This window comes from Acromyrmex echinatior, chromosome 8 (assembly GCF_024713525.1).
Source record: "Acromyrmex echinatior isolate Ae372 chromosome 8, ASM2471352v2, whole genome shotgun sequence".
NCBI classification, from domain to species: domain Eukaryota; kingdom Metazoa; phylum Arthropoda; class Insecta; order Hymenoptera; family Formicidae; genus Acromyrmex; species Acromyrmex echinatior.
This window is the reverse complement of record NC_141859.1, coordinates 4,483,984-4,501,055: the sequence shown is the minus strand read 5'-3', so window position 1 is coordinate 4,501,055 and position 17,072 is coordinate 4,483,984. Positions and strand designations below refer to the sequence as shown.

The following is a 17,072-nucleotide window of genomic DNA, read 5'->3' as shown; positions in this document are numbered from 1 at the left end:
CCTTTATTATTTTATGTAAAGGCTGCAATCAATTTGTCTGAACGCAATTTGTTAAAAAATCATATTGTTTTATCGAGACTATTATTTAAACAATGCCCGAATGTGAAAAAACTGGCAATTGAATTCATCCTTCATAGACGAGACATTTAAGTGCATTTTTTAATTCTTTCAGGAGCGTTTATAAAGTATTTTAAAAACGTAAATTTAATAGAACCTCTGTTTATTTATTTTTAAAACCTTAAACCATTATTAAACGATACATAAAGATTCTTGATCGTTTTGCTTAATTAATTCATAAAATTAGCAAATCGCAAGAATATAACAAGTAATTATCATAACGATGATGATTTTCCCATTGCTTAATAAATAGGAAATAAATGAGAAATAAATAAGAGCGAATAAATAAGAAATAAACATAGATAATTTTTTTCATTATTAGTTTATTCTGACATTTTAAGATGTATGGACAATTATTACATAATAATTTTATATAATGAAAGGTTCTCCATGGTGGTAACTTTATATAATGAGACGTTTCACTCTTTTTTTTTTATTTTAATCTTTTGTGCTTAACGCTCGCCCTTTGCACTCCTGTTGATCATCCCCCTCGTAATAAGATTCTTACACATCATTCTTTCGCAACGGAAATCAAATAATGAATATTAAACTATGAATGCATCATGAAATACGTGCGTTCTTGATTATTGATCGTCAATTAAACGTCATTATTCACTTGTTTTGTAGTTATCTTTATCATTACCAGTGTGTTATAATAATTACCATTAATCATTATAATTACGATATAACGCTATAATTAATCCTCCCACACAATTTACTGCAATTCGCTCGCTTTCAACCGCGATAACGGCAGAGAGAGAGCATGTTTTTTTTTTTTTATTATATGATAGGATGCATAGCGAAATGTGTCGCGGCTGTTATCGGCACAGTTAAATTTCACCTCGCCTCGCATTATAGTCGTCATTATAGTGGATTTTCACCGGGAGGCCATGTATCTTCGAAAGAATCCTCGTCGTCCCTTTCGACTTCTTTCGCGAACGCGAGTCCTTCAGGGCGGCCTAGCCACGTTCCCTCCGACTACCTTCTTCTCGCGACAGATTAAAGAAAAGAAAAGAAACCGACAGATAAAAAAAAAATACAACCGTAAAAAAATAAGTAGATCGGAAAAAAGTAATCTCTGGTAGAAAATCTGCTTGGAAATGCAACGTTTTATACGGCTCACAGTCTCTAAGAGGTTGACGTGATCCTTCACGTCGTGTCTCGATCAATCGCGGTCCTTTCCCTTTCCTCGTACGTGAGAAGCGCGCAATTATACTCGCAATTATACTGTATACAGGATGTACCAGAATCTCCCAGAAATTATTTTACGGATGGATGTTCCAATCAATTTGACAATTTTACAATTTTCAGCTTTTTAAGTCTCGATTCTAGAATCGATAAAGAACAAAGCATATTTGTCATCGATCGCTTCGTATGAAAAGAGCTTTTATATTTTAAATATAATGCGATAATTAAATGACAGCTCTTTTACGTCCGACTTAATTTATCTCCGCTGAGTCGACTTCAAATTCGTCGCGGAACTCGTCCGTAAAATATTTCTCGGCGGATCCGGAACACGCTGTACACAACTGAAATGAGCGAACAATGTCAGGTATACACGTGTACGTATGTACATGTACGCGTAGACATTTAGTTGTTACGTTTAGTTTTTCTTTTTTTTTTTTTTGGTGCGATTACGTGACTAGAAATGCTTATACACATACGTGTCATCCATCCGTCCACGCGGCCACACGCATACACACATAAAAGTAGTATAACTAATACGTGACTTAGCAGTAGTATAACTAATACGTATCTCTATATTTATATATGTATAATTATATATTTGTATGTATAATTATATATATATTACTCGTCACAATAGCTTCTACCGGCTGTCTGTGTATTAAGCTAATTTTACAACAATATGGCAATCATGGTGAATAATGAATAATACAGCTACGTTATCGCGAGACTACACAGTCAGTAACACTAATCTTAGAGACAGTAATATAAAATAAAAAGACTCTCGCGGATACAGTTTTGCCAAGCGAAATTAAGTCGCGTGTTGTACGACGAAGAAAGCAACTCGCGCTATCACACGGGCTATGATATTTTCGGATTCATCGTGAAAACTTCGCAACTTTAATTCGCTACAAAAACGGACTTGTATTTTTAATAGATAAAAATAACGACGAGATTGAATATTTTTAATAAAAGTAACCAGCAAACACTAAACCGCTCGAGATATAATCCATCTTTATAGTATATTTTTTCCTGCAGAGAAAAATATTTTACATGTGAAAAACCACCATACAAAAAAACTGCTACACTAAAAAACTGTTTTACACTACAAAGTTGCAACGTTTTCACGCGGACGTTCCATGCTGTCGCAATAAACAAAGACGAAAAAGTAATTTCTCATCGATCTCACTCCGCAAAGCATTAGCATGTCGATTCAAGTTCTCTCTTCCATCAACGAGAACTCGATTTATCTCGGACAGATTCTTCGCGGCATGACTCTCTCAGATTCTCAATTCCACACTCCTGGTCAAGTTACCTCGTCAATGAAATCGCGACCGTGCTAAGCGACTTTTCTTTCTTGTTTTCCCCGTTTTACCGCGACTTGTAGATTGATATGAAAATGACATGAATCATTGCGCGCAATCGCCATAACGCCATACTACGTATAAAACTTCTCTAAGATACATCTGAATAAAGACTGTCCGGAAAAACGCCTCGGTGAATTAAAAATCATCGCTGTTTTTCCTTCTATACAAATAAAATAAACAGAAATAGAATAAAATAAAATAAAAAAACGATAAAAAAAATCTTCAATTTTATCACAAACGTTTAAACGTTAAGATGTTTGAAAAGGTACCGCAATTTTTCAAACGTTTCTTATAAATAACTTTTGAATCGTGTGAAACATTACGTCATTAAATAAATCGCTTAGAAGGAAAACTTCAATTTCCCGATGTTGAAGCACGAACTAGGCCACCCTGGCGAAATTATCTCGGACGACACCCAAGATATTAAATCGTCGCGCTTAGTCCGATGGTGAAGCCCGTTACGATCGATTGTGAGACGAATGTGAGGTGACACGAAATGAAATGTGCATCGCGAAGTGTGCCTCGAAGGGAGAGAGCTCGCTTATACCAGTGAGCTCTATAACATACTGAAGCGAGCCATCGAGGAGTGAGGATGTCTCAATTCCTAAACAAGAACACTCTAATGCAAAGTTGGTACTGTTTTCTTTCATCAGGAATTCGTTAATTGGCGAATGCTGTTTTACTATACCATAAGTAGAAAAGAGTCAGAAAGACCTATATTGTTTGCCTCCTTCTTCTTCATTGGGCCGCAGTTTTCTATAGTTTAGCATAGGGAAGGCTCGCTCCAGAATATTATAGAGCTCACTGGCTTATACACGCGTACAATGAGAAACAGCAGAGTGAAAGACGCGAAAAGAAATGCGGTGATGAGACTCGTCGATCTGATCGTGCGGCATGAGCTTTATGCTCGTTATGACCTCTACCCCAATTCTATAATCTTAACGTCAGTGTCGGTATCATTATATTGTCGTTGCATTATTTTTTATCATATGTAATACCTGCGCAACACTATATAACGATACCGTTCTTTAGCCGATAACTAGCCTTCTTTATTTAACCGAACTTATTGCATGATTTATTTCTCCTCCTTTTCTCTTCACGTTAGAGAATTAAAAAAAAAGTTCAGTTAAAAAATGCAAAAAGTTCTGTTAAAAAAAGAACAAGTCTAATATTATTAATGCCCGTTTCTGCCAATGTAATTAACTTTAATCACTGTTCAACTTACTCTTCATCTTTTCTCCAATTCTTAAAACTAGAAAAAGATGAAGAGTTAGTTGAACCGAGATTAAAATTAAATTACATTGGTAGAAATGGGCATAAGAGAATCGGAGTACTGAACACAAAGGTTGTCGTAACTTGTAACTATTTCGAACAGAGTCGTAACTCAACGTAAAAACTTATCGTAATTGTTTCCAACAATCTTCGTGTTCAAGCCCTTACGCACGATACGCAGCAATACGCGACAGGGTGGTCCCGCGAGTCTCGAGCGTATATTACTCACATTTAATATAGTATCACACATAATACTATATTATTATTATATATTATAGAATTATATTATATATACAGACTCGAGATATCTGTCCACCTGTCTCGCCGCAGCGCGATCAACTGATTGCGCTTGTCTTTCGATCTCGTCTACCATCTTTTGGGTCATCGTCGTCTTATCAATTAATTTCTGATCGGATCCGCCGATCTTTGCGAATGTCGGTCTCTCACGTCGCAAGGCCAATAGGCAATACGTCGAACGGGTTACTCGTTTTACAGATCTTTCTTTCGATCTTGCCGAAAGAAGCTAGTATTCATGACCGCCACTTCCTGTCTCGAACTCGCAACGGTACTGTGTTTCTATTAGTTTATCGCAAACCATTCGCTCGCGTACAACCGTCCGTTTCGCCTAAGTATCTCGTCTAAGCACTCATCAAGGAAACATGCATCTTGCATACAGAAACATCGCGTATATCGCTTCTTAATGCTGAATCATGTACAAGCTAGCAACGCAGTAAATCGGTAGACTTACAAATATACTCTCATATATTCCTGTTCACGACCCCCGTACTTGATATCTACGAACATTTCACTTAAATTAACGCGTGCGAACTCTCCTCCCTCCCAGACCTCCCTCTCTCCTAAATATATTCTCGGTGAAACAATTTCACCGACATGTGTCGTTGACGAGCTCCTCGATAGATTGACTAGAGCCGAAAAACGATCATCTTCACGCATGATTTCGATTTAGTTACGTTACACCGCGGGTTGTTCGATCTCTCACTAAATCTTAGATTCGTGTGAAATCAGTACGAATCGAGCAATGTTAAGAGATGAATCTTTGGCTCTCGTCAGACGAGACGTCTCCCAGACATTTTTTTTTTTTACTCGATTTTGTTTCTTGTTTCGCTTTCCCAATTTTACGTGTCCACCGTATTTATGCATATGCGCAGTGAGAAAAATATTCTGATTGAATCAAGAAAAAGACCCAAAAAGAATGACATTTGTGTTTAATCAGAATCATTTTTCTCACAAGGGAACATGCTGCATTGCATTTTTTTTCACAAAAAAATATAAAAAACCAATATTATCAAAAGATCACGTTTGAAATAGATATTCTAGTTGATCAAATCTTGAATTCTGTGGATTTTATACCTGACTTAATTTGGAACATATTTGGTTATTGTAACTTGGATACAAAATATCTCGAAAACAATATATTAAAAAAATATTTTAAATAAAATTTGTATAATTTCAAGAGGACCATCAGATGAGTTACTTAAATTTTGAACCCACTTGAACCTAATAAGCTCCTGAACCCAAAATCTAAATAGCTCAATTGATGATACTCTTCAAACGTTACAATTTTTATTTGAAATTTGAAAATGCATTGCTCAAAATATTTTGTATCTAAGTTAATATGGCCAAACATGTTTCAGCCCAAGTCGGATACAGAATCCATACGATCCCAAGATTTGACCATCTAGAGTATTTAATTCAAATATGAACTTTGATAACATTAGTTTTTTTTATATCACTTTTGCAATGTAACATGTTCCCTTATCAGTACGGTAACAACATAGTCATAAACAATCAAGTCGCGCGCGAATAGCCAGATTCGACCGACATCGCAATTGACAGCGATCTACCTCCTCTAATGAATCGATCGAAGTCTCGGTCGCACAGTTGATCCTCTTCGAACAGTTACAATAGCTAAATTTATTAGCGCAGTAGTTAATACGATAATTTTTAAACTTAAAATAATCCTTCTCTCTACCAACGCTAGAAACTGATGTTCATGATCGGTCGAATCCGCGTATCTTGCGACAACAACCAACAACGCCAATCCTATCGTGTCCAATCACTCTCTCGACAGAAAGCGCAATTTACTGAGCCCCACGATACCCTAACGTAGCTAGATTAAAATTTAAATCATGCGCATTGGCACGCGCTATTTGGTACGTTTGAGACTTCTTACACATATTTCATCTTTTTGGTTTTCCGTATAAATACTTTATCTAAGTCACTTTAGCTAAAGTCACAAAGTACAATTAACTCGTCACTCGTCTCACTGATGACGCCCCAAATGCCATCGACTACTTGACTACTATTAACGTAGCTTAGAAGCGTCGAATATCGTCTGATACTTGAAAAGATTAAAGATCAAATAATTTAAGATCGCTAATAAATAGCATTGCTGCCACACTCGAGGCTCGTTTCTAAAGTATCGATACTTCGTCACATTGCTATAAATTATGGCGGTTCGTGGTCCACGCGAGCGATACTAACGGTACAAAATACTTCTGAAGAGAGTATACAGTATGAACTCTCCTGTAAGATCTAAAAATTATCTCAGAAATATCTTTCAACGATTGTATCGTTCAAGTATCGTTCAAGCATTTGAGAGTGCGTCTTTCTTCAAGTATCAGACGAGCACAAGTATCAGCGGCCGATATTTTCGAGCCTTGCTTCAATTGCATTCGTCAGCCCTCGATATATCATGCAGTCGTATTCGCGTTTTCCATCTACCCTTTTCGGCTAATCTGTCATCGTCTTTTTACTCCACGGACTTTTATATTGATCTCAGTCAGGATCACTGTCGGATGACAAAACGGGATCTCTGATATCTCTAACGATCGACTTCTCGTCCTGATCCCGACATAGGGCCTGAGTACAAAAATCATAATATTTACCATAACTGTTGATGGAAAAAAAAATTGATTAAATGGTTCAGCAAAACTATAGCTTGTTGCACGAGTTCAACATCTAAGAAGATTTGACGAGTCAATAAAGAAATCATGCCTGTAATTATCAGTGTGCTAATACAGCTAATTCTTTACTACAATGAACACTGTTAATGTAACAAGTTTCCTTCATTACAGTAGCAAAAGTATGCGCCAGCTTAGCTAGCACGTTTTGTAAAAAACTTTGGTGTATATATTGGATCGATTTTCAAGGAAAGTTATCTTTCCTGTATTTTTTTTTTTTTTTTTAACAAGTTTGTTGTGCTATTACAACAAATATGATTATCTATAATCGCTAATTTTATTTAATAGTACAACTTTGCTACTTTAACATAGAAAACTGGTTGTATGTATATTACGCGACCGTAGATTTGCTGAATCAATGAAGCTTTTAGTTGTTTTAATAAATCTTTTTTTTCCGTATTTCCAATAGAATCATAAGACAACGTACAAAGATTTAGCATAATTATTTTCAACGTATGCCGTTTGATCGACGTATGTCGATCATTGTACGTTAACTTACGACACTGTCAAAAACAATTATGACAATCTTTATGCGTAGGCCCCATATGCAGTTACTTCTCTGCACTATGCCTATTCCCATCGTCCGTTCAGCTTCTCCTTTTCTGACGAGAAAGCAATCAGAGTATCGAAACGTGACGATGCTCATCATCGATGGCTCATTTTCCCTCGCCGGTGTCTCCTCCAACAGTTACCGTGTAATAAAATATAACTTATGCGAGATAGCGCCGAGTACAGTACGATTGTGCGCAACGAGATTTTTACTTGTCCTGTCCCGGAAACGTACGTGTTGGTGCACGCGCCTAAATGTGAGGTCCCGTGTGTGCATGCTCTCGTACACTTTTCCTCGCCCATCCCTTTCTTTTCGTACACTGAACTTAACTATCAGTATTGTCGGTACGCCCCATAGGAAAAAGAAAACGGAAAGGAAGAAAAACGAAGCACTTAGAAAAATACACTCTTAGGATTCCCGCGAATCGCTGCAGCGCCGCATACGCGTATGCGCAGGATGTTTCAGAAATTGTGTACACACAGGTACGTGCATACGTGTGTCCCTGCTCGAACGCACGGAGCGTCCACGTGAAAATCTTGGATTCACTGTCAGTAAACTAGCGACAATCATTTTTAATCGTAAGAAGTCTCGTTATTTCGCAAAATTTTTTCCCTCGATATCCGCGAGTAAGATAATGCGGATTATCCCGCGCGTAGAAATCGCGTGACTTTTTATTTCCCTAATACTCCTACCGGGAAATTTCACCGTACGAACGAATGATTTCAGAGTCGCGATGATTTCAAGGGTCGACACGTTCTTACATATACTTGGAATTCGTGTACGTACGCTAAAAGTATACTGTACATGACACTCTGTCGACGATCGTTAACGAAGGGAATAAATTGCTCCATCGTGAAAAATAATTTATGCGCGTGTATGTGCGTATGGATCGACATTTGTGGCTGTAATGTTCCTGTGCCTAGGAATATCCCGTATACGTAGTCGTCGTATTAACTGCGTAATAATTGCATGACGTATAGAAATGACATAAAATAAAAATAAAAGGATCTAACCGTTATATTACGAGAAGTAATCAACTGAGCTTGGAGATACTTCGCGATATCGACATCGCGCGTTGCTCTCTCTTACAAAATTTGCCGCGTTGTCCTTTAATCGCTCTCCGTTTATCAAAATGCAAATCTGGGAAAACGCATGTCAACACTCTCGAGAGATACGTTCGATCGCGTGCGAATTTGTTCCTCAATGGAAAGGAGAGACATAAGAGAATATATGAACGTGTATATGTGTATATATAAACCGAACTTCGAGTGCGCTTAGTAAAATCTGTGTGCGAAAATTGTGGGAAAAGGTTTCGACTGGTATGCGCGGCGTGCACGCGTGACTCTTCCTCTCTTCCTCCGCGTGGAGCGTCATGGAATGCTCGAGCGTTTCTATAGCGAAACGAGAACGAAGCTGAAAATCGCGGTACAAAATGTGCACGAGCCTCGACGATTCTTAACATCAATGGCCAGCTTCGATTAAACGGTCCGCGACCCTCTCAATTTTGTACAGGATCCGACAGTTTTCGTCACCGTCGACGATCGGATGCAAGCACGATTAACTAAGATCCCTTTCATTTTTTCGCCACATATACTAAGGTCGTGATATCACCTGCGAAATCGTCATCGATCGCTTTCGATTTCGTTTTCTGCGAAAACGACATCTATCCTCTCCGAGGATCGGAGCCAACGATGGCCCACCGTCTCGTTCGTAGAGCACGCGTTTCTCTCCCGCAATCGATCGTTCTTTCTCGCTGCCTTCGTCAAGGAGCGTGCTGTTTCTCCAACCGACATCACGAACGATTGTCGGCTTCTCAGATTCATTAGTATAAGACAAGACAAACTAAACGTTTTGCTACGCTTCTGCGTTGATAATGAAAGGGGTCGTCTTCCTCTCTCTTTCTCTTCCGCTCTCCTTCTCTCTTTCTCGCGTCGGAGTAGAACCGAGACGAGCCACAAACCCATTGAAGAATATCGTCCGGCCAGCCATGTCGTGGGTAACGTTTTCCTCCTCCGTTTGCGCTTAACGTAGAATACAGAATTAGCCTAGTAGAGACCGCAGCCGCGCAGATTATTGGCGATAATGACGTCTGTGACTGCGTCGAACACAAATTGAATGTTGTTCGTGTCGGTGGCACAGGTCGTGTGGCAGTAAATCTCCTTCGTGGTCGACTTGTTCTTCGCTTCGAACTGTGCCTGGATGTATGCAGCCGCTTCACTGTACGCCTGCGCACCTACGGCGAGCATTCAACGCCTCGTTAGCTAACATGCTTGTAAGATGATAAACTAGGACAACTAGCATGTGTTCTAATATATAATTTACCAGCGTATTCGGGAAAACAGATTGTGAGAGGAGACTTGCGGATTTTTTCCTCAAAGAGATCCTTCTTGTTCAGGAAGAGGATAATCGAGGTGTCGGTAAACCATTTGTTGTTGCAGATCGAGTCGAACAGTTTTAAGCTCTCTTGCATTCGGTTCTGTAAAACATCGAAAAAACTAGTTATATTCTCGTTCATTTATATGAGATATTCATGTAATTTCCCTTGACATTCTCATCGTTTTCTCTTCCGCAAAACACTTAGATGCAGAAGGACTACTAATCAAGAAAGATACGTTTATGTAATATTCACATTGGTATAAATAGTACGAATGATTCAAGCCCGTGATATATGAAACTCGCTCTCCAAACATGATATTATATTTAAAGCGATCCTTATTAATGCGGACGTGATACGTGATACACTTGTTCTCCGCGCATAATCAGTATAGGCTACGATGGACCGGTGATACAGAGTACGAGATGCACACCGTAATGACAATTAACATTAGGTAGGACGACTACACGCGTGTGTCACTATCGCACGCGAGCGGGGAGTTCAACGGAACCTTCCTACGTACAGCGACCTCGGCAATTGATCCCTTGATTTCCTTGGAGTTACGTGTATACTGTCACATTCCTAATTTGGACATGATATTCTTCTGACGGATCCCCGTACATTCAACCCTGTATGTGCATACATCAACCGTGTCCAATGCTGATTATCTCGGATTCTCAATGTAATCTCGTAAATGCGCGCATTTACAGTCACAATGAGAAGAATTGTCTTTATCATGTCTCGGGGATTAAAAACACGTTGCTTTTTCGCTTCGTTTAAATAAATAATAATTAAACGAAGCGAAAAAGCAACATGTTTTTAATCCCCGAGACATGATAAAGACAATCCTTTCTTAACTTTTTCTCAACAGAATGTTGAATTTATTATATTTTAATGCAACATATAAATAACATTAATGATTTTTTCATATATAAAATATAAAACACATTAAAATTATAAAAAAATTTAAATTAGAAATGATTAAGTTCAGATCGAACATATTAATAAATGTTCGATCGAATATCCAAGTAAAAAGAAAATGAAACATTATGAATACGTCAGAAATGATAAATATTTACCGTCGTTTCGTCCTCGTGCAAGACTTGATCGTATTCGGACATTGCCACGCAGAAAATGATTGCAGTTACATCCTCGAAGCAATGTATCCATTTCTTACGCTCACTCCTCTGACCACCTACATCAAATAATCTAAAAAAAAAAGACAAAGATAAAATCAATTTTGTTGTCTTTGAGTCTTTTAATTACTATTCTATCAAGATATTATTAGAAAATAATCTCGATAAACAAAACATCAATGTCTGCAATCGTCACAAGCTTATGCATGTGTCGTCTAATTAGTTCTCAATCAGCACTTGATATCGCTGAGAGACCAGGTGGCTTTAACGAAGGCATAATTATTTCAACACGCATTTCAACCGCTAATGACACTAATTTTCGATCCTCCCCGGCAAACGGAAAGAAACATCGGCGCATACGACTCATCGTTCGGCTTCGTTCCAAGTAAATGCTCGAATTATCACTGTAATGACTCATGCGTCGACCATTCATAACAGAGTCGCCTCGCATCTCCAGAGCACTCGCTCGTGAAATTACATAAACAAATCGACACATAAATGAAGCAGGAACGATCGTTATCATGAGCAAACAATCCTAATTAAAAATCCTAACTCAAATGTAAATTTATTACAATGCACGATTTATTGTCCTATTTTAATTTGATTCATATAGATTCTTATTTAATTTAACAGAATCGAAATAAAATCTCGACTTACTTGAAGTTGAGGTTTTTGAATGAGAAATGGACCTCCACGATTCCTGTCGTTTTTACTCGAGTCCTGAGAATATCCTGTTCCGTTGGCTGGTAATCCCTCGTTCCTAATCGGTCCAAATCATCCAAGAAGCTATAAAGAACAATGGATTTATAAAAAAAATGTTGCAGAATTGTAAGATACAAATAATACATTACATTTACATATTCAAAGTATTTCATATGTTATTCCTACATTAAATATTTTATTTTGTTCGCTATTTCTTAAAACAAACTCGAAATAATTAATTCCAATTTATTCATTTTTACGTGTGAATGTTTTTTTTTCGTATACAGCATTTTCATCTTTGGTCATAATTCTTCATGGCATGTATTGTACGGTTAATAATTTTTTGAACGATTATTATCGATTAATTTGCAATAAATTAGCATCTGTTTATACCTACAATAAATCCAGATTTAAATTTCGAGCGATGAGAGCGTTTAAGGTGGGAGCTAGGGCGCGGCTCGCAACAAGTAGCTGGAAGCGAGTGGATATAATAAATGGTGTTACTGTAATCGGGTCTTCGTAAACTGCCGTGCGAACTGGCCACGAGGAAATGCTTCCGCCAGTGCAAACGCCTCGGAACTTTCTAGTCGATTGTTCACAAAACCGGCACTATTAATTCAACGCCGCGCGTAAGTATGTACATAGAAAGAACAGTTTTGCTGAAGTATATAAAAATTTAGTTAAGACAAATCTGAAAATAATTTTGTTGCATCATCAAATTAATTATGTAAAACGCTTAAATGTTGATGATAATGCTGAAAAAGTTTTTACTTTCTAGCAATCAGTTTCAGTATCCTACATAATTATTTTGATAATCCAATAAAATTATTTTCAGATCTATATCTAGCTAAATTTTTAGATACCTTAATAAAATTTTCTATGTAACAATCAAATCTGATTACTTTTTTTTTTTTTAGAATATTGTTTCAATATATTACAGGATATTTGCCAGAATTAATAGGTGTTGGAATTAATTCGTAGCGTTTTTTAATGAAAGAATGTTATTTATTTCACATGAGCATTAAAAAATACATTAATGAAAGTACTTCCCATCACTTGTAAAACGCTACGAATTAATTCCAACACCTAATAATAGCAATGTTCAAATAAATGACGACCAAAAATTTATGAAATATTTAAATTATTGGCTTCATTACTAATTAAATAAATTAGTTCCATTAATGACTTAATATTTCTCGATGTTGAGTATGAGTATTAAATATTGAATAAACAATAAATATTCAACAATGAGAATTAAAATAGATGCTAAAAATAATTATTTTTCACAAACAAAATCATCATACAACAATATTTTATATAATCGTTAAAATAATTAAAATAATTCTTCATTCCGATTATAAGAATCGCCGTATATCCATACACACATTTTCCAAGAAGCAAAAGAAAAAGTAAAAGGTTAGGAAAAACCACGCAGCGCCATCTTTTTAGACCTCTGATTACGGCGTTTGTAACTTTGTAAGGGGTTGCAACTTTGCAAGATGAGAGTTACAAAATTCCTCTTAGCTTTTGTAATGAAAAAAAAAGGAATGAGATGAGAAAGGAGATTAATCAGAAGCTGATTATGAAGAGGTCTAATGATAGATGAATTTCTGAAACAAGAGAGAAAGAAAAAAAAAATGCAAACAATAACAAGATAATGCAGTAGAATGGAAAGGGTCCAGAATATGAAGAAGTGAACGAGCAAGCGAGCGAGTGTGAGAGAGAGAGAGAGAGAGAGAGAGAAAGAGAGAGAGAGTGAGCAAGAAATGGAAGCAAAGATCGAAGCACAAGGGAATCAGGCCGCCATGAAAGATTCGACTATTCAAGATACACCAAAGTCGTGACGACCGAGTGAGTCCTGGTAACACCTCCCTAGGGAAAAGAGTTTAGATTTTTCCGACAATAAAGAAAAAGAAAAAACACAAAGAGAGAGAGAGGAAGAGAGAGGGGGGAGAGAGAAAGAGAGATGCGAAACTGAGCAGAAAATAGAAGAGAAGGTGTAGTTTCGCCGGAACCCGATCGGCCATCTTGGTCGCATGCCACGTGACACGGGCGTGGCGTGACGTCATCTGCGATCAATAATGACGAGGTGTGCATGAGGGAGAGGAAGAAAATCCCCGAAGAAGGCGGTAAAGAGAAAAGAAGAGAGAAAGGGGCGCATTGCTCGTAACATTTCGACTATAGGAGCTACCTCCCCCGCTATATCATCATTCCCCTCCTCCATCCCTTCTTTTTGCGACCCTGTCTTCGGACAAACCTGTCGCATCTCCCCCGGCACTTACCCCTCGGGAAATTCGCGTTATCCTCTTCCGGCCTGCGCGCGAAACGAAATTCCCGCTGCGATTCTATATATACACACACACACATACACACACACACACACACACACACACACACACATACACACACACACACACACATACACACACACACACACACACACACAATGCAGATATATATATATATATATATATTCCCAAGAGTTATTCAAGAAAATCTCATCCCTTTCCTCGAAATGTTCATTTTTGAAATTTCAGAAGACCTGCACGGTTGATGAGTCTTTGAACCGATGATTGAGTTCTCCTCAAGTCAGAATATCGAATACCGAAATTATCTTACATGAGATCGTGAATATAATTTAGAAATATTATAAGCAAATTGAGAATGAAAAAATTTTCTAGCCGGAAATTCAGAAATTTCAATTCGAGAAATCACCATGATTTTGCATCAATATATATAATGTTTCGATATGTGGCATTTGCTGCAAGCAGAGACAAAATTTCTTTTTCGCCCATTTTTTTCCAATTTTTCGATAAAAGATTTCCAAGATTAATAGCACGTCAATAATACTGTTTTATCGTAAAATACCAAACGGCACTAATCTATTTGTAAATTTAGTCTATTAATATCAGCACAATATCATTTATATTCTTATGTATACAAATATCGTATTAAATATACAATTTTTTGTTCCGTCATAAATATGTATGTTTTTGAATGAGTCGAATGCAAATAATTAATATAATTATTGAAAAGTATTCGTATTTTGCATATTTCACGACTTTAATTGAGAATATCATGCGCTCTTATCGAAAAAGCATCGACTTTCGTTATACATAATTATCAATGGCGATAAGGGTTTCCTCGGTGAATGATATTAAATGATGACGAAAGAAAAAAGAGAGAGAGAGAGAGAGAGAGAGAGAGAGAGAGAGAGAGCGCACTTGCGTGTAATAAGTGTATTGTATGCAATATCGTGCAACCCGGTGCGAAACCGCAGTGCGGTTTATTAAAGCTAGGAACGGCGCCAGAAAACGGCATGGCGTTGAAGGGAAAAAAAGGACCGTCGCCTCTCGTATTGCGTGCAGACGATAGAACACGTATGCTCCAATCGAGTCCTGTCGCTAATAGTTAGCGACAGGACCTCGCAACAATGGACACACAACGACGACGTGGCATACATACTACCTTGATTACGTGCGATTAAATCTTTCGCGACCAACTTGTTTATACAACGCGATTTGATTTCTCTTCATGTTTCATTGTCAGTAAGGGGATCTCTCATGAAAAAAAAAGGCGAAGCTTGTACGAAATTATCTTACTTGGATTGTGAAAATGAATTAGTTTATAAGTAGAAATCTCGAATAAATCAAATGTAGAAACTGTTTCCTTGTCTCTTTAATGTGACTTTAATTGACTTTTTATCACATAGTATATGTACTATTTTCGTAAAAAAAAAAATAAAGTAATCAAAATTGTGTCATAAATTCCTCATTCTAAAATTCCATAACTTTTCTCTGTTTCTAAACAAAGTTTCGTCGACTTTTAATAATATTTCAAAATTTATGTTTTAATTTGGAAACGTTAAATATTTTGTTGAGAGATCAATTTAACACAACAATATAAATTATTATTAATGTTGCTGACAATGTTTGCATTTTTAATTGTTAAATTGATAGTATTTCAAAATTGCGTAGATATAATGTACGTACACTAAACTTTCTTTAAAGCCAAGAATTTTAATTTGCCAAAAAATTTTACAAATTTCCCTAACTTTTCCATAATTTCCCTGGCAATTCCTGACAATTCCAATTTTGTGGCAATTTTCAATTTTTCCCCGAAAATAATCGCTCGCGGAGAATGTTGGAAAAACGAATTCACTCTTTTTTTAATCGCGTTATTTGCGATCGACTTGTCGAATGTTGTGATTCGACTTTATCGAGGGGAATAGATCCGCAATCATTACACGCGCTCAAAAGCATCCTGTAATAAAAAAAAACATGTGCTTAACGAAGATAACTCATGAAAGTATTGGAAAACTGCACTACACCGAGATGTCCAACGCTACTACAAAATCAATATCCACAACGAAGGGGGCAGCGCGGAAATATGCCTGCGAAACGCATCGAGAAGGAGAGGAGGGACGACAAGTCTCACGTTCAGGATGAGGTTTGCTCCTGCTGCCCTCCGCACGCGCGCACCCTTTCGAGTACACAAATTCTCAAGAATAACGCACTTTCTACTATAAATCGTTACTTAAGCTTTAAGTCTTAAACCGTACGACATCGACACTGTCACAGTCGTAAGAAGAATAATCGATTATGACTGGTCAATTATATTGCTAAGAAAAGAAATTTTTTTTATATTTCTCGAAATAATTCTCGTTTAAATAATACAATTTAAATAAAATTGACAAACATCTCCTTTATACATAATTTATAAGTTATTTCTAATTAATAATTTGCAGCCGAATTAAACATCATTATATTTCGAGATTATAGTTATTAATTGAATTGTATATTAAAAAATGTTTAATTCATTCAAAGAATAATCGCACTTACTATTTCGCGGAGTCGTTCAACTGATACTCATTGCTCCTACCAAAGCACTCCTGCACTCCATTGTCGTACCACAGCCTCTTCATAGCCGCCAGTAATTCTTCGCTAAAAGGTTCCGTATCTTCCATTCTTTGTATTACGTCGAATACCATTTTTGCGTCCGTCTGGAAGCACGAAAAACATGTAAATCCTTATACCTGAAGTATTTTTATCACATCAATATATTCTCATCAATATCTAATTACTTTACTGAAATAATAATTAGAATTTTTCCCTAATCTAGTTTGTACACACAGTTGAAAAATTTATGTTAAATTTAACACATCTCACTAATTGTCTTAAACGAAATTTTTGTCTTAATTTAACACAAAAGAGATATGTCAGAAAGTAACATAAATATTATGTAAAAAAATTAAGACAAAATGTAACATTGACATAATTTGTAAGTTAATTGTGAAAGTCAATTTTTTTTAGTAAAATTAACATTTAGAATACGTTCAATTAACTAATGTACTTTATTCATTCATCTTAAAATTTTAAAATATCA

General features: G+C 36.7%; 1 protein-coding gene across 1 annotated transcript in view; it reads right to left on the bottom strand.

Moving 5' to 3' along the window:
- Positions 1–1,719: 1,719 nt before the first annotated feature.
- The window catches only part of Galphao (G protein alpha o subunit), a 37,699-nt gene continuing 22,346 nt past the window's right edge, over positions 1,720–17,072 (bottom strand). The window contains exons 5-9 of the mRNA XM_087408442.1: positions 16,529–16,689; positions 11,643–11,771; positions 10,929–11,058; positions 9,798–9,951; positions 1,720–9,708 (exon numbers count right to left, since the gene is read on the bottom strand). Of these exons, the coding sequence (XP_087264568.1) occupies positions 9,521–9,708; positions 9,798–9,951; positions 10,929–11,058; positions 11,643–11,771; positions 16,529–16,689 (762 nt within the window). The 3' untranslated portion in view covers positions 1,720–9,520. The remainder of the gene's footprint in view (positions 9,709–9,797; positions 9,952–10,928; positions 11,059–11,642; positions 11,772–16,528; positions 16,690–17,072) is intronic.